This window comes from Primulina eburnea, chromosome 3, assembly GCF_022965805.1.
Source record: "Primulina eburnea isolate SZY01 chromosome 3, ASM2296580v1, whole genome shotgun sequence".
In the NCBI taxonomy this organism is placed as follows: domain Eukaryota; kingdom Viridiplantae; phylum Streptophyta; class Magnoliopsida; order Lamiales; family Gesneriaceae; genus Primulina; species Primulina eburnea.
In genome coordinates, this window is record NC_133103.1 from 45927989 (window position 1) to 45946722 (window position 18734).

Below are 18734 nucleotides of genomic sequence, written 5' to 3' on the forward strand. Positions count from 1 at the left end.
AGGTTTATGTTACTTCACTTAAATGGTATAAATTAAGATTTTGTATTGCATATTGAAATCCTAAGAAACAAAAGATACTTACATATTTTCTTCCAAAATATTGCCTGTGTTCATTGTTTGCCCATTTGCTGACTTTAGCATCGGAGTGGCTACGTCGGACACCCCTCCGACGCCCATTCACGAGTTCCTTTTAGTGTCTACAGGTGCTCTCTAAGCCATTATCTTCGTTTCCCTCTCCATTTACTTATCGTTATTTCTTCTCTGTGCAGATAATTCCGAGATGCAGGCAGCTTTTGCTAAGAGAAGGGCAGCTGAGAAAATCGCCCGGGAGAAAGATCTTGCAGCTCGTCGTGCTACTATTGAAGCGGAAAAGAAGCGAGCTGCCGAGGATGCGTCTCAGAGAAACGAAGTTACCCGGGAAGATCCTCACCGGGATGACACCCTCCGGGGGATGGCTGAGACTTCAGAGGAAACTGAGGATCTGGTCCCTCTAAGTCAGAGGAAAAGAAGAGCTGTGGCAGAACGAAAGAATAAGTAAGGTTACTATTTATAAGGGAAGGCGCTAATCTCCACCCTCGATCTGAATTTAATCGGACGATCGCAAAAAGCCTATGAAATCGTGCGTACAGGTGAAAAGACGTATACGTATATCGAGGGGACAGACTCATTATTACCTTGAAAATGAGCGATCTTCGGCGAATTCAATGCTCCGGTGCATGCATCATAATAATATCTTTTGAAATTCCCAAGAGTACTCATAACGGATGCTTAAGGCAGGGAGATATTAAATCTCGGCGTGTACAGTTCACTTTACAGGCTTTGGGATTATGATGTGTGATTGGATTGGGACAGCGAGTCAAGCTCTAACCCGACTATTTTAGGGATGGGTGGTGATACCCTTATAAGGATATGGGTCGGCGTTCACCTGATACCCGTATCTACAACCCGGGGTACCGGGTCGTTTTATGAGCGCCCGGGTAAATCTTCCCTTCCCGGGCATTGGGGTTTCATTCGTAGTTCTCACATGTCCGGGTTAAGTTCTCGGTTACGTTACCACTTGGACAACCTCGAGAATTGCACCACCTCGGGGTATGAACCCCACTCGAGTATAGCCGATGCAGGCAGTCCGATCTGTCAGAACCACTTGGGTTTGAAGTATCCGAGAAGTCATCAGAAGCTAGTATGATAAACCGACTTAGTAGACGGTATGATAATCGAGGTAACTACCCACTCTTCCACTATAAATAGCAGGTATTAATCTCATTTAATGATCCTGAAATCCTAAGAAACAAAAGATACTTACATATTTTCTTCCAAAATATTGCCTGTGTTCATTGTTTGCCCATTTGCTGACTTTAACATCGGAGTGGCTACGTCGGACACCCCTCCGACGCCCATTCACGAGTTCCTTTTAGTGTCTACAGGTGCTCTCTAAGCAATTATCTTCGTTCAGAAATCCCAAAACATTATAAATTGTTGATACGATCCGTTGGAGCTCATTACCCGGCTCATTCATTTCTTCGAGATCGCATCACATATTATATGTTATTAGACCAAAAATCGTATTGATTCTTACTAGAGCACTGATGAGAATATGAAGAAATAAGAATTTAAAAAAAAAACGGAATGATCTGATACTCTCTCTACCTACCATTTAGCTTTACCAGCTAAGAACAAACAAAATAGGGGGAGATTTATTTGGTAAAAAAATACAAAATATATGTGCCTAGATATTGTTGTAAAAATAAGATAAACCCCCACTTGTTTGGTTGAAATGTATGAAAGAGCTATCATTTCTTATTTGTCAAAAAATATTATATATAAAGTTCTATTTTATAAATACATGATACATACATAATCACCCATGTTTTGAATAACGTGTAGAATATTTGTTATAGCCGGGCTTGAGAATTAGAAATTAATTGAAACTGAGGTGCAAGCAACAATGCCTCACCCCTTTCCGCCAAAGCTAGCTGTCAATTACCATAATCATAACCGAACACCACGCTTAGAAGCCATGAGCGTCGATCTTGAATCATTTCAAGTTTCTATTAAACAATTCAAACCATCAGAAAAAATGTGGTGATCTTTGCAAGATTATTGAATTGAAATTTTACATGATTCTTGAAATTATACATTCAGAAGTTGACTATGGATGACTCCCACCAGATCCTCTGCTATATTGGATCTTCTACTAATTTAGCTGCAAAAAACTAGTCTACTATCGAACTCGGAACTAGAGAGCTAGACTTCTTGAGACATATATACAGATTCCGATAAACAAATTTACCTGAGTTCCGAGCTTACTATACTTCACCTCGGTTTGTCAGTCTATTTGTACCATGGAACTGAACTAGAGCGTCTGAATATTTTGAACTTCTGCCTCTTTTCTTACATGAACTTCTATCTTTTTTCTTACATGTTCATTCTTGCCACAGCATTATTGGCATCTATTGATTTCCCCAATACAGAAACTTTTGATCGGTATGCTGCAGCCACAGCAGTCTTGACTTTACCTTCACGAGGAAGCTTGCTGACCGAACCTAATCTTAGTTCAGCAGGAGGAATGAAGCAGTCTAGGGATAACCCCGGCACGTTGAATGCCACTTCTTCAATAGTCCATGCTTCTTCCATTCTAGTCTTTGTGTGGCTCATTGCCGTTTCTCCGAACCTGAAAAGCGTGACTACTGATCGACCTGAGTGAGAGATCATGATTCCCTCGACAGGCCTATAGTCATCAAGAAAAGAATTTATAGTAGTCTCCCAATAAATTGGGTCGCTTCCATTGGTTTGGATACGGGTCAAATGGGAATCTTCTAGATGCACAAGGAGACCCGTCTTCTGGCTGAAGTAGCCGAACAAAACATGCCTAATAATCTCTGCAGGTCCTTCACTCCTTGCTTTCAATGTATGGGGATCAGCAGAAAGTTTGAGAATGAAGCAATCTTCGCCCATGATTTTCTTCTCTCCAGTGCATCTTGCACTGGCAAACATGTTTGCTGTCGTCCTTGGGTCGAGACCCTACACATCAAATTCAACTCAACCCAAATTCTTGCTGACACTGAGTAACACTAGCGTCAAGAAACAGAATAAAAAATGCATCTTCGTTCACTATTGGCCTTTTTTCATCTCAACCCCTAAAATGACTAAATCAAGATTCTCAGGTGAAAGGAAAGACTACCTGAAGGGCTCGACGCAGAGGTCTAACTGGCCCTTTAGCCGCATGCGCACCAAGCCATGGAGTGTGTCGCCACACGAGCTTCCCATTACAACCTGCATGAACCTTGCTGCCACCAAGAGCAAGCTCCACATACCACATGTCCGGATTCATCTGCCAAAGCACAAATCCCCCTGACTCAGCTGCCTTTGCAGAGTTCCTGCTCTTGATGACCTTTGTAGCAGTCTCTATATCAGATGCTAACATTTTGACCTTTCCCATTGCATAGGCATTCTGAACTGAGTTTTGAACCTTCTGCCCTCCAGATGCTGCTAAATATTGCTGCAATATATATTGGGCAGAAGAAGTTTCCTGTAATAATATTTTCACCAACATGAGCAACACAAGCTATTTATTTTGCTTTCCCAACCTAACATGTATAAAGAATTAATGAACGTATTAAAAAGATATGGTCCACAGCACCACCTCCACCACAACCACATCCTCATCCTCAAATCATTTTATCAATTCAATATTCAAATTGTTTTTCACTTCTTCCTTCCTCCCTAAAACATCCATCTTTAATTAAATTAGAATAAATAACAATTTATTAGAGATTAGGCAGTGTAAGCAAACTTATAATAGACATTAATAATATCCACAGACCACAAATTTCTCCAGCTATTACATGAATAGTTTTTTCCTTATCAGTTCATCACTGGAAAAGACACTTCTTCTTCAAGATCAATTATTGTATAATTACAAGACAAACGTAAAACGTTGAAAACTTGGATTAAATAATTGTAGCTATAATTATATTGTAAGAAGGGAAAAAAGATTTCCCACTACTGTTTATTTCTTTTTAGAACAGCAGAAAAAGGAATCCCACAAATATAAAGAACCGAAAAATTAGAGACGATTAAATGGAAATTAAATGGGCAGAGCAAGCGATGTGACTAACAATGGGGGTGTCTTTAATACAGAGGTGAGGCAAAGGGTCGTTATTGCTAACGTGCACTGGAGCAAGCGGCGCACCCAGCACGCCGAGTAGCAACCTCAGATCGGACCTCGAGAAACCCAGCCCAGACGCCGAAACGGAAGGAGTCCGACAAAGCCAATGTGCCCATCTGTCACTTCTCTGTTCACCAGAATCCGACCCGTTCATATCCGGACCCTCCCTTAGAGGCGAAAGCGTGTCAACCCCAGGCCTCGAACTCCCCAATCTCGATATCAACAGTTCCGGCGGACCCGCATTGCTGCTGCCTCTCCTCCTCCTGCGCAGACCCGAACCCGAAGGAGACGGACTCCGAACCTCCCTCGACCGACCCGGTGACAGACCCCGAACCACTTCTCCCCTCAAAGCCGAGAAAAATCCCGGCTTTCGCTCCATTTTGGCAGCAAGCTCACAATTCCCAAGTGAAAAAATGCAGGGTACAATTAATGTAGTAGAGAAATAGCAGAGTGATTGATAAAATAAGCAAGAACAGGAAGCAGCGCGCAGTCTGTCTTCTTCGGTTTGATACACACAGCAAATTCAGAGAGGGAAAGAGAGAGGGCATCTGACGTTACAACAAGAAGCAATCCTTTTTTATTTTCTTTTTTCAAACACAAGCAATCCATTTTATTTTATTTCACATTTGTATAATTTTCTAATAATTAATTTGATTTAAATTCAAATGGAGATAATATCATAAAATTAATCAATTGTTATGTCACAATTAGAAATTATTAATTTTAAAAAATTCATATCATAATTGTAAAAATAATGAATAACCAAATTGTAATCTGAAATAAAAATAGAATGAGACTAAATTCAAATTAAAAAAAAAAGATTAAATAACATATCATGACCCTATTTTTACTATATTACGCGGACAAGTAATAATTAACAATGATACATGTTGTTTAAACAAATAATAATACAATTTTGTGTCAGATATATTTGAATTTATATTTTATAATGATTTAATTTGATTTATTTCCAGAATAATGAATTAAAACAAAATTTTGTGTGAGACGATTTCACGGGTCGTATTTTGTGAAAAGGATATTTTATTTGGGTTATCTATGAAAAAATATTACTTTTTATGCTAAAAATATTATTTTTTATTGTGAATGTCGGTTATTTGGGTCATCCATGAAAAAATATTACTTTTTTTTTTCTAAAAGTATTATTACTTTTTATACTAAGAGTATTACTTTTTATTGTGAATATTAGTATGATTGACCCGTCTCACAGATAAAGATTCGTGAGACCGTCTCACAAGATAACTACTCTTGAATCAATACACAGATTACAACTTGTAATGATAAATAGTTTTATAAAGTTTGTTATTCTTGTGTTTTGAATTTTGATCAATTTTTTTTAAAGATGTAAATGATCCTAACCAAGCCGAACAGTATCAGGCTTGAACTTGGCTCGTTTAAGATTAATTCAAGCTCGAATCAAGTTCGGCTCGAGCTCGAGCTCGAGCTTGATTCGAGCTTTTATCATCTGGCTTGAGTTTGGCTCGTTTAAGATTGATAGAGCTCGAGCTTTATTCGAGCTTTTATCATCAGACTAGAATTCGACTTGTCTTGAAAATACTAAGTTTGTGAAAAGCTCGAGTTCGACTCGTTAAAAGCTCGTTTATCATGTTAATCAAGCCGCGCTCAAGCTTGGTTTATTAATAGCTCGTTTATCATATTTAACAAGTCTGAGTCGAGCTCGGCTCGTTTTCGAGCTCGTAAAACATACAATTGAGCTCGAATTTGAGCTTGATTCGAGCTTGAATTAATCTTAACTTTTATTAGTACGAATATTTTTATTTGTCAACTCAACAAATGAGTCAAGCTCGAACTGACGAGCCACCTAAACGAGCCGAGTTCGAGCTCGCGAGCCTATTAGCGAACATGTTTGCGAGCTTACGAGCCGAATATACTTAGGCTTGAGCTTGGTTTGATTAAGTTGTCGAGCTCAAAATCAAGCTTGAGCTTGGTTTGATATGATTAACAAACGAACTCAAACAAGCTTTTTATCGAGCCGAGCTCCGAATAGCTCGCGAACGGTTTGGTTTGTTTACGTCCCTAATTTTCTTGTAGTGGTCAGTTTACTTATTTTGTGTTTATAGTCTTATAACTAACTGTAAGTATTAAAATTTGGGTATCGTCTCGTCAGTACTTCGGAAAAAAAAACAAAAAAAATAAGAACATAACTTAATTTAGAAGATAAAAACTCAAATTTAAATACAAACACGACCAAATTTTTTTTAAAAAAAAATTAGAAAATCATTTTAGTTATTTCCCATTAAAAGTGTCCAATCAAGGGTACTTAGCAAATTACATTAATTCATAAAATAAGGTATGAAATCGTTGTTAGAGAAAAAGACGGTGGTCGGTGCTCCCTATAATCGTGGAGGCAATAGACTTCACGTTTTTGCTTTGTCTTCTGCATAGGCGTGATTCACTCTAATTGTTGTAGACTGCTAAATCAAGACAAAAATCATTATGTCCAGTGTGGTTGAATTTCAATCACGGCCCTGATAGGAGGACATCGAAAATTCATTTTTGTGAATTAGATATATTTTACAACCTAGTTATTTTATTTTAAAAATATGTCGTGTTTGTTTCGTTTGTAAAAGGTTTTATGTTTGATTTTTAAAAAAACGAGATCCAAATTTTGTGTGTCGTTTGAGTTTCAACCGGGGTGTTAAATGTTTTTGCGGTATACTATATGAATACTATAAACTATGTAGATATCACGTAGCAAAACAAAAATTTTCATGGTTTTTTTCGATCGTATCAATATGGGTAATGCAAGTTGACATATGTCATATGTTCGATGGTTTTGGGACATTATTCATATGGGTAGGTAGGGTCGAACAAACAAATTTTTATAGACTCTACTATGGTTATGTAATTCATTGCTCTATGTTATTTGTGTTGTTTAAAATAAGATTTGAATTAATTAATTTTTTGAAAAATATATGCAATATCGGAATAAATTGATTTGCATAAACCAACGGGCAAAACAATATTCCAAATGATCGATTCACTTTTCTTCTTTTCAACTTGTTCGCATTCCTATTTTCACGAACGAGAGAAATGTGTCCAACAATAATGGGTGGGTTTGGTTTTTGGTAGGTTCAAAAAGAAGGGAGAAAAAGGACAGGGAGGAAAGAAATGTTTGTCTGCGTTTGACTTCGCGAATTTGATTTTTGTAAGCATCATTTGAAATTTGTTCAATCAATCAAAATCAAATTCGCAAACACACGAAGGCTAGTGGCATATTTAGATTATTTAAAATCTATGATGAATTTAAATTCACATAGATTCTGTTATTATTCTGGATGTCTAGTACCGGAACAAGTTGCAGCATCACTGAGCAGAAAAGTCGAAACAATGGAGAATCATTTCTTTGTAAGACGAAATTATTCGTATAACAGTGATCTATAATGACAGCAGCCGTCTTTAAAATACAACAACTTCGAATCGAGATAGTGAACACAACAAACTCTTAGTGACAGCGGACGTAAATATGCAGATAAATTTAAGCACGAAAAAATGAATGAGGAGAAAATGGAGCAAAATGTAAAGTCCTGACTAATGCAGATAAAGAGATTATTTGTAACTTGTTCATCGGACACATAGAAGGGACACGACCTTCTGGACATGAACGCAACCTTCTGTGATTAGCCAATGGACACGTTGTTTCATTCGAAACCTTGGTTGGTCCGGACGCCAATACTTGGTGATAGGCCAAGGGACTCAAAGTTTCCTTATGGGGCCCCGGGTTCGATATCTAATACTAACAATTATAATTGTAACAAACCAAATGATTGAGTAAAATACATAATCCGTGGTTCACAAATCCACAAAAACATCGTCAAAATAATTTAAATGTTTCAAATGTTTGAAATATAAGTTTTAACATGCCAAAATAAACTAGTGAATCAAAATAATCCAAACATCATCATATAGCTCCTAAGACCCGGGAATCCCACTTTAACTATTATCTCCTCGCCTGGAGCTGGACTCTGGCATCGCAAGTCTCGCCTCACCTACCGTCAAGCACATTAAAACAAGAGGTAGCCGACGTGCCGGTGAGTATAAACCTAGTATGATACAATCAATAACATATGAGAATTAAAAAGACAAATAGTTCATATAAATTTATAAAGATGCAATATAATGCAATGCATGATCAGAAGCTGTGGGCTATCAATAAATCTCAAGATCAAGTGAATCATCTGGTCATAGGGTACCCAAGGAAAGAGAATCCCCCAGCAACATCCACCGACTCATCCGCTCGGGGTGGGGTACTGTGTTCTACAATCTCAGGACTATGGTGCACCTATAAAGAGTGTTCAGGCCATAGCAGCGACCTCCGCATACACTATGCCAACTCTACTATAGCCTCATACGTACAAAAAGTCAATAAATCAAGGCGACCTCCGCCGTATCAAATCTGAATCGACAAGTGGCTCAATATGCAATGTAATGATGCAAATCTATATCATCATCTCAATATCACAATAATTTATCGAGCCATAGAATTTTCAATTTAAAATAAAAATGATACTTTTATCTCGTATATTACCGACCATAACATACCTTTCGAATATTACAAACAAGAGATTAAAATATATGGTTGAGAAGTCTTGAACCCTCGCTATCTACTCGATTCTCTATCAACCAACTTAAAGTAAATAATCTTGAGCCAACACAAGTCAATACTTCCACCGAATCTTCAATACATAAATCAAGAACTCAGATTACTTATCAACACAGAGCAATTTTCGTACAAAATTCATAATTAATTCGGCACAGCTTCAAATCAAGATCTGTGAACTGGATATGCAAGAAAACTCAATGCCCAACAATTCTTCTTCACAAACTTTTGTCAAATAAAGTCATTTACTCAGTCGTTCATAATCTGAAACATACAACATAATTTTTGGAATTCTGCATCAGTACAAATCTGGCACCGTTTAGTATTTGGAGCATAACTCCCTCAATACTCAATGGAATCAAGCCAATTTTATATTATTTCGAAGACAAGAAAATGTTCTATAACTTTCATTGAACATCAAATCCAGAATCCCAACAAATAAATCCCAGAATTCGAATAAACAGAAGTCATGTAAACAAACTCGGGTTTCTAGACCAGGTTTAGTAAATATAGCATATCTATTTCATTGCTTCATGGAACTAAGTGATTCTTGAACCAAATCGAAGCTAACGTGATGCTCTACAAGTTTGAGGAAGACCATAACATCAAAATCCAACTAGAATTGTCTTATATACCCTAAATACAGTATGCATAAAAACTGATCTTGCACAGAAACAAGAAATCATGCTTGTATCTATTTTAAATTCAAACCAACTCAAATACAACATCTTAATATCTCAAATATCAATTCCAAACTTCAACTCATTTCCAAACTTGAATAAAAATGGGAAATACTTACATTATCTTGGAGATCTTGAAAAGATGATCACAAATCTATCCTTATTTAAAAATTTCCTTGAGCAAATCTCCCTAAAATTGAAGAATAAATTCGAAAATGGAGAGGAGAGAAAAGTTTCGATGGAGGAGGAGAAATAATTGGAGGATAAATGGTGGAAGTCAAAATGAGCTTAAAAAATCAATTTTCGCATCTATTAGCACCACATCGCCACTTTTCAGTGCCTCAGCGCCAAATTTGCGCATCTCTAGCACCTAGGCGCTATAATTCTAGCGCCGCAGCGCTTGAATAGTAACCTCGTGAACAGTAATTTTTTTTTTTACTTACAATTCGCGCATTACATTTCTTTTTTGAATGAATGCAATCTTTAACTTAATTTTCAAAAATAATAAATAATAATAAAATGAATTTTGACCAAAAAGATTAATATGGTCAAGAGACCTCACCACACCGCACCCCACCACGTCGGGCCGAGACAGCCGCGCAAGGGAGTGTGTGTTTCACCTAGACTTAGCTTATTAGTGTTTTTCCCTTTCAAAAACTTTCATTACTCCTAAGGGCTCAATCTCATAGTTCAAACTTAGAATGAATAAAAAAAATAAGACTTGGTTTATCTTCCAATGTGAGACAAGTTCATGTTCCATTTCATTCAAGATTACAACGGATTCTTCGATGTCAAGTTGGTCGGAATCCATTAGAATTTTTCGGTAAAATTCAAATGGATGGACTTCAGATAATTTAGTTTCAGTTTGAACCAAAGGAAGGTGTTTAAACAATTATTTGAGTAATTTTAAATCTAATTTTCAAAGAAAAAACTTCAAACCAGATAAGTTAATCCATTCGGAATATTGTATTTAGAATCCATAAAATAAACACAAAAATTTTGTGAGATGATTTTACGAGTCGATTTTGTGAGATAAATCTTCTAATTGGGTCACTCATCAAAAATAATTATTTTTTATGGGAAAAATTACTTATTATTATAAATATGAACATTGTTGAATCGTCTCATAGATAAAGATGAATAAGACCATGAATAAGACCGTATATAAGAGACCTACTATTAAAAAAAATACATCAATGCGAATTCGTAGCACGGTAATTCTTGGTTTTTTTATTGATTAAAAATGAATTCGTGGTATTTTGTTAGATAAAAATTATAAGAGTATGTCTCTTGTGAAACGGTCTCACGAATCTTTATCTGTGAGACGAGTCAACCCTACCGATTTTCACAATAAAAAGTAATATTATTAGCATAAAAAAGTAATACTTTTCATGGATGATCCAAATAAAAGATCCGTCTCTCAAAATTCGACCCGTTAGACCTTCTAACATAAATTTTAGCCAAATTATAATTGTGAAGATTTTATATTTGTTTTTAGATATGATTTAAAGCTGATAGATTATTGTGCCTCTTGAAAAATTACATGGTAGTGTGCCCAACCAATTACCTGATACGATTTAGTTTGTTCTATTTAGGAAAAATTACATAAAAAAATTTATGAGACGGTCTCACGAAATATTTTTATGAGGTAAATCTTCTATTTGTATTACCAATGTCACCAAAAAATATTACTTTTTATGTTAAAAATATTGCATATTATTGTAAATATGTGCGGAATTGACTCGTCTCACGGATAAAGTTTTATAAAATTATCTTACAAGATTTACTAATAGATTTATGAGTATGATAGGAAGTTTTTGAGTATTGATAAAAATATATGTTTGAATAGTACACTTACACTCCAAAAACAGTTCCCTTTCAATATACCAAAGAGAGAAATAAAAAACTATTATTGTGTATTTATTCAAAATCTTATTTGAGTGTGACATGAATTTCAAAATTGGATTTGAATTTTAAAATTGGATTTTCAACGTGATTAATTCATGTTTGATAATTTTTTTTTAAAAAAATACATGTTTAATAACTGTTTTTTTTTTAAAAAAATACATGTTTGATAAGTTACATTAGGCCAAATTCGAATATTCTCCCCTCACGTATAATGTTTCACTCACATATTTGAAATGTAAGCACCTGTTTAATTATTTTTAATTTTATTTTAAAAAAAGTTCTATTCAACAAATTTAATATTGTATTAAATATCATTTTAAAGAAATAACATTCTCCACGCAAAACCTGTAATCCAAATACTTTAGGGCTGGAGTGAAAAAAAAATTGTTGGATTAAATGTGTACGAGTGATAATAGTACTAAGATGTATGATCTCTTGAGAAGTTCTCGTGCTCAAACAGCGGATATTACGCCGCTTGATCTGGTTGACTAAGTGAACCCTTGAAAAAAAGTGACACAAGATCTTAACGGGTAATATTGTCTCATTTGAGATATGACCGATGGGGAGAAAGTTATAAGACTGATATATAAAGAATATGATACATCACCAACAGATAAAAATGCACCTCTCCGAACTCATGGGTCAAACAACCTAACCCATTAGTACCACATGCATTTTACGTTGTCACGAGTATGAAAAATAAAATTTTGTCTTAACTAAAAATTATAATTTTTGATCTAGTGGTAAATGTTTGATATAAAAAAAAAACTTCAAAAGCTTAAAATAATTAATATTTCCAATGTTCAATTTTTTGGCAAGTACTTTATTTTTATTTTTGATATTCATGTTCTCATTATATGAAGTAAATCGACAACCGTGTAAATCTTCCATCTATGAGTAAAATGGTTAGAATCCAGTGCCTAGTAGTAGTACGGATATGAATGTAGGGATTATAACTTTTCCACGGGTTTGGGGTCCAGCAGAAAAAACCCGAAACAGGAACAAAGATACACGATTTTTTAAGGTTCAGGTTTGGGGATTTTTTAAAATCCACTAAGTAGTTCAGGACGGATATAGAACTACAACCTCATCTCCGAACCCACCCGAAATAATATCGATAATAAAATAATAATATTATTATTATTAATAATATAATAATGATATTATTTTTTAAAATATTAATATTATCACTAATAATAATAGATAATAATAAGTTTTGGTTTGGAAAATTCTCGCCCCATTAATATTTTTGAAACGAGGATGAAGGCGGGGATGTAAAGTTGATCCACATGGTTTCAAACTCCGAACTTGAAATCAGAACGAGTATAAAAGTTGAGATGGAATTCGAGAACAAAAACGAGGATGACGCCGCACCCCACCTCGCCCCATTACCATCTCTAGACCTGACAATTTACTTGTTCCCAAGTATTGGTATGTGCATTAAATGTAAATTAATGTCAACAAATTTAAATTTATTTTTTTGCGATATCCCAATCACTATTATTATTGTTTTATTAATTAATTAAAATATCACATCTTTATGGGGAAAATAAGATATCATAAAAAAAATTGTGATAAAGTATCATATTTAAATTTTATGAGACAAATATTTTATTTGAGTCACACATGAAAAAATATTAAAAGTAGTCATTTTTATTGTAAATATAAACAATATATATAGACCCGTATAACAAATAAAAATCCGTGATACAGTCTCACAATAGAATTATTCATATTTGACCAAGTGAATAGACTTATTCATATTTGACCAAGTGAAATGTATATCAATGCTTTATTATTGATTGTTTACCAATATAAACACATTTTTATCTTAATTTTCATTATGAATATAGTTTTGAGGTTTGTAATAGAGATCGATTTAAATTATTGTAAGACACAAAATTATAAAAAGTTGATATATTATCGTAATACTAACAATGTAATATAAAAATTATTTTAAATAAAATATAATATTTCTTATAATTTCAAACAAAATATATTATTTAAGTTTTATATTTACAAAATCGGTTTAAATTTTTATCTAAATTTTAAGTCAAAATTTTCTCAGTCTGATTAATTTTAAAACAGATTGAAACCAACTGTTTTTTTTTTTTTAAAAAAAATTGAGCCCTATATTTATCAGTTAAATGATTTATTAAAATATATATTATTATTAAAATTGAAGTAATATTATAATTTTAAAGAAAACATTAAAAAATGGGAGTCCAACTCAGCGTCGCAAAGATGGGGATTGCCCATGGAATCAGCTGACACACACAACGCCAAACGGCCTACATCAGGTTGCGAAGAAAGAAATGTTTTCATTAATAAGGTAAAGTACAAAGAGTGGCTAGTAGTCGAGGAGTTAGACAAAAAAAAAAAACATATCTACATTATCCGTGCTCTCGGACCCTGCAGCTTTGGTGTCTTGCTCCCCTGTTGGTGTCTTTTTCCCAGGATACCCTGGCCTAGCCCCCTTCTCTTAGGCTCTTTGGGCCTCGACAACTTTCTTCATCTCGGTATCCCAAACCTTAGTAGATCTCTTGGCATGTGTGTTCTTTCTCAAGAGTTGTCTTACGGGCATCCCGCTTTTTAGCTTTAGAACATATATGGTTGAGTACTCAAGCCATCAAATTCATCAATTATCATGTCCACAAGGTCTTCAGCCCGGGTACCCAACCCGTACACCACAAGATTCTCATCCGTAATCAGAAGGGAAGAGGAGAACTTTTGCACTTCTACGAGCTCCTGGCTCCGAGTATAAGGCTCTTCATGCTTATACGCCCAGAGGAGTTCGGGCTAAATAAGAAGGCTGGATAGAAAACCGGATGGACATTTGGTGATGGGGGTGGGGGTTGGGAGGGGAGACTAATAAAGAAAAACCGGTCATTCCAACCCTTCAAGGAAGAAGAAATATCATCAAGGAAACTTTTGTTTACCCAGGAGGTAAGAGAAAAGGCACTCTAATTAAACTGACATACAAAATAGTAATGAAAGATGAGTGAGTTGATTAAAAGATTGTTCATTTTAAAAATAACATAGGTTGAGACCATTATGGGAAAGGGGTTGGGGTGAAATTGGTTTAGAGGGATCTCGAGAAAGTGAGCCACCTCGATGTACAAAGGAGAGACGGAGAATCAAAGACCACTATGGACCTGGTCCCGGAAAAAAGTATAAAACCCTTTGTATGTTGTCGGGTCAATCCTACAGACTAGGAATGATAATAGAATGGGATGAAAGGATGGACCCTAGGACTCGGAGGTCCTCGTAAGTCCTGGGATGAAGGTTGCTAATTGTGGTAGAAAACCATGGGACACCCGGATCCACGATCCTGGTTTTGGTGGGGATCTGAATCTTACCCTTACCCTTCTCTCGAGCATTGGAGGGCCCGAAATCTTGTGATAAAGCTTAGGTTGTTTGGATTTTGGGGGTTCTAAACTCTGGCTTGAGAAGAGATGTCAAGAAAGGATTTTTTGGAAATAGCAGTAGATTTTTTAACAGGAGAAGAGTTTGAGTGAAATGCCTCGGACTCGTACCGACGTACTGCAGACGTTGGTTCGTGTTTCAAAAAAAAGACTGAAAACTTAAAGGAGTATGGGAGAGAAAAAAAGGCGACTGGAATGGCAGTGAGCAAAATGCAGTAAGTTCATCATAATCACGAAGAGACAAGAATATAAGTAAAAGTCGAGTCATGAATATTAAATGACGTCTATTAGATTTTTGTCTTTTCACCTGTTAGGGCTTACATGATTCTTACATCATCCCTAGCCCTAAATTTCGAAATATAACCGTTGTCCAGCCCAAGTCCAATCTAACCACTATGGAGAGTGAGTAAGACTCTAGCCCGACTATTTTATAAGGAAATGGTGATAACTCGAAAAGGACGCGGGTCATCCTTGGACTTGGAATGGAGAAAGAGAGACCGAGAGCTCAGAGTTAGTCCCGAGAAGCCAAGAAAAGACCGGGTAAGCCAGATTCAAGAAAAGAAAAAACACCTTACTTTGACCACCCCACGAACATGAATCAACTCATGAATCTATTAGCTTATAATATATTTAAACCACAGCTCCCAGCCTTGCCCGAGTAGCGTAAAAGATCAAGATAATGGACCAAGGACCCTATACACGGATAATCAAGGGAACGGAATAAACTTCGTGTCCTCACATCATGACCACTGCCTGAACATCTCAAGACAAATACCGATTCTAGGCCCACATATATGAGTCATCATGCCTCCAAATCATTAGTATGTTAATCAAGCGCACGTAAGGGAGATGTGATAAGACTAGAGACAATATGGGTTGTTGGTCGTAACATTGTCAGGAGGCAAGACATGAGAATTTATCTGATCATGAAAAAGTGACCGAGACAAGGTCATCGTTACATTTTTCCTTATAAATACTCGGGTTTGCTCAATCATTAGATATATTCACTTGAAATTTTCACAAAAACTACTATGTACTCGATATATGACACTTTTTTTTTCTTCTTCTGTGTTCATACCTTGACTAACTTAAGCGTCAAAGTGGTTACATTGAAATCCCTTCCGGCACTCCACAAATGTTCTCTACTTTTTCAAGTGTATAGATCATTGAACTCGAGCTCCCTCAGCCCGATTACCAACATTCACATGAAAGGAATACCATCCAACATTGGTAAATTGTTCACCCAATTTACTTGAGCTATGTCAAAGTAAATGGCAAGATAATAACAATACTTTATTATACCATAAAGCTTCATATTTTGGATCCAATGGTTTTGGAAATATAAGAGTTTGAGTATGCAAATACATAATATTTTAAAAAATTGAATATAAGTTGATTAAGGGATGTGAGAGATTTTATATAAAAAAAAAATTGACAATTTTTCATATAGCATCCATTCTTCATTTGTTTTAAGGTATATATCAATAAGATTGGATAAAAAAAAATTAAGTTTGAATTAGAAAATTAAAAGTTGTTCAGGGTCATGTTGCTGAGATTTGCTACTACAGATTTTGTTCCTACTCCAAATTCTTCCGGACCTCCTCGTCCAACCTTTCAAGGGTCTGGTGGATCATCTCAAACTTATCCCTCAACTGCCTTTACTACCACTAAATCTGAATCATCACCTGAAGAATTGTGGTTCCCGGATTCTTGTGCATCCCATCAAGTTACTCATGATCTCTCCAACCTCTCCGCTAAGGGCGAGTACACTGGGGGTGGTAAGATACACATGGGAAATGGTGCAGGTTTGTCCATCTCCCACATTGACAAGTCTCAATTATACTCCCTTTCTTCCTCTCGAGCATTTCTTTTGAATAATCTTCTTACTTCTTAGAGTTCCTATGATAACTAAAAATCTCCTTAGTCTGAGCAAATTTGATCAAGATAATCATGTTTTATTTGAATTTCATCCTTATTTCTTTCTTGTGAAGGATCCAGCAACACAAGCAATCATTCTCCATGGGACTTTGCATGAAGGTCTCTACTAGTTTGATCTTGGAAAGCCTGTTCCCTCCTCACGGTCACTTTTCTTCAACTCTATCCTTCCATCAGTAAATAATTTGGATCAAGAGTCTTTCCATCTACTCATTGCTCGACTATCTTCTCCAATGTTAGCGCAATGTCATCTTAGGCTAGGACATCTCACTTCCTTTGTAGTTAAGAAAGTATTGCTTAGTTGTGGTTAACTTTTCCTGAAATGAAGTTGTTAATTTTTTCAATGCTTGTCAATTATTCTTTTCTTCTTCAAATATTACTGTTTCTATGCCTCTTGAATTAATATGTTGTGATGTATGGGGAGCTGCTCATACCATCTCTAAAAATGTTTCTCGATATTACCTGAGTTTTGTTGATGCTCATACCCGTTACACCTGGATATATTTCCTTAAAATTAAATATGAAGTTACAAAAATATTCACGCGCTTAAAGAAACACGTTGAACTTCAGTTTGATAGAAAAATCAAGTGTATTCAATCTGATTCTGATGGGGAGTTTAAATGTTTAACTCATTTTCTTCAAAATTGTGGTAGCTTTCACTGATTTTCTTGCCCTTACACCTCTAAAAAATGGCCTTGTTGAACGAAAACATCGTCACATTGTTGAAAAAGGACTTTCACTCCTAGCTCATGCATCAATGCCACTCTCTTATTGGAAGATGTTTTTTTCACTGTTGTATACCTTATAAACAGGCTTCCTACTTCAGGTATTCATGGAGCAAACCCACTCCAAAAACTTTACAACAAAGCCCCTAATCATATTCTTCTTCGTACATTTGGATCCCTTTGTTTCCCTGCTTCCTTCCATACAATGCTCATAAACTTGAGTTTAGATCGGCTCTGTGCACTTTCCTTGGGTATAATGACATTCATAAAGGCTATAAGTGCATCAATAGTTCAAGAAGAATATATATTTCAAGACATAGGAAGTTTGATTAACTCACTTTTCCTTTTTTCTTCTCATTCAAAATTTAAATACTCTACTTCTGCTAATACAAATTCTGATTCATCTTGTTTATATTCACCACATATTCAATCACCATCATCTTTTCCCATCCCTCCCGAGTCTACCGCCTCATCTCTCTCTCCTTCACTTTCTCAACAACCTATAAAATTTTCTGGTGTTTCTTTTGTTCCCTCTTCTCCAGTGGCAGCCTCTTCTCCCTTCGATGTGAATCACCATCCCATGATTACTCGTGCTAAAGATGGAATATTTAAGCCCAAGGTCTTGGTAATTACCAAATCAGTAGATTTTGAACTCTTAAACTTCAAAGATGCTCAATCCCATCCCAAATGGTGCACTGCTATGCAATCCGAATATGATGCATTCATGCATAATCACACATGGTCTCTAGTCGAGGTTCCTTTGAATACATCTCTCATCGGCTGTAAATGGGTATTCAAAAAAAAAAACCAATCCCGATGGCTCCGTTGCTCGGCACAAGGTTCGTCTAGTTTCTAAGTGTTATTCTCAAACTCAAGTGCTCGATTTCTCTGAAAATTTTAGTCCAGTGGTTAAGCCAACCACCATTAGAATTGTATTAACTATTGCAATTTCAAAATAGTGGAATGTAAAGTAAGTTGATGTCAATAATGCATTCTAAATGGTACATTATATGAAATAATGTACATGAAACAACCTCCAGGATTCAAAATCATCGATCCCAACAACCACCTGGTGCATAAACTGCACAAAGACCTTTTTGGTCTCAAACAAGCTCCGTGAGCTTGGTTTGATCGACTCTGTCACTCTCCTTTATCCATGGGGTTTGTTGCATCTAAAGCTGATGCATCTTTGTTTATTAAATTTACTGCTACTTCAATATTATATGTTCTTGTCTATGTCAATGAAATCTTACT

General features: G+C 35.7%; 1 protein-coding gene across 1 annotated transcript; it reads right to left on the minus strand.

Annotated features, from left to right (window-relative positions):
* Positions 1-2043: 2043 nt before the first annotated feature.
* On the minus strand, positions 2044-4700 carry LOC140827649 (uncharacterized). Its single transcript, XM_073190405.1, has 3 exons — positions 4119-4700; positions 3182-3529; positions 2044-3021 (listed from the first exon to the last, which is right to left on the minus strand). Exons 1-3 carry the CDS (start codon positions 4545-4547, stop codon positions 2416-2418), a joined length of 1383 nt encoding a protein of 460 aa, XP_073046506.1. The 5' UTR covers positions 4548-4700; the 3' UTR covers positions 2044-2415.
* Between the last annotated feature and the right edge of the window lie 14034 nt (positions 4701-18734).

What these genes read in the sequence shown, in the direction of transcription:
- LOC140827649 (XM_073190405.1), bottom strand. Translation starts at nt 4,547, where the DNA reads ATGGAGCGAAAGCCGGGATTTTTCTCGGCTTTGAGGGGAGAAGTGGTT. An exon ending in GTATTAAAGACACCCCCATT is followed by an intron (nt 3,530 to 4,118) that starts GTTAGTCACATC and finishes ATATTATTACAG; the next exon opens with GAAACTTCTTCTGCCCAATA. An exon ending in CTCTGCGTCGAGCCCTTCAG is followed by an intron (nt 3,022 to 3,181) that starts GTAGTCTTTCCT and finishes TTTGATGTGTAG; the next exon opens with GGTCTCGACCCAAGGACGAC.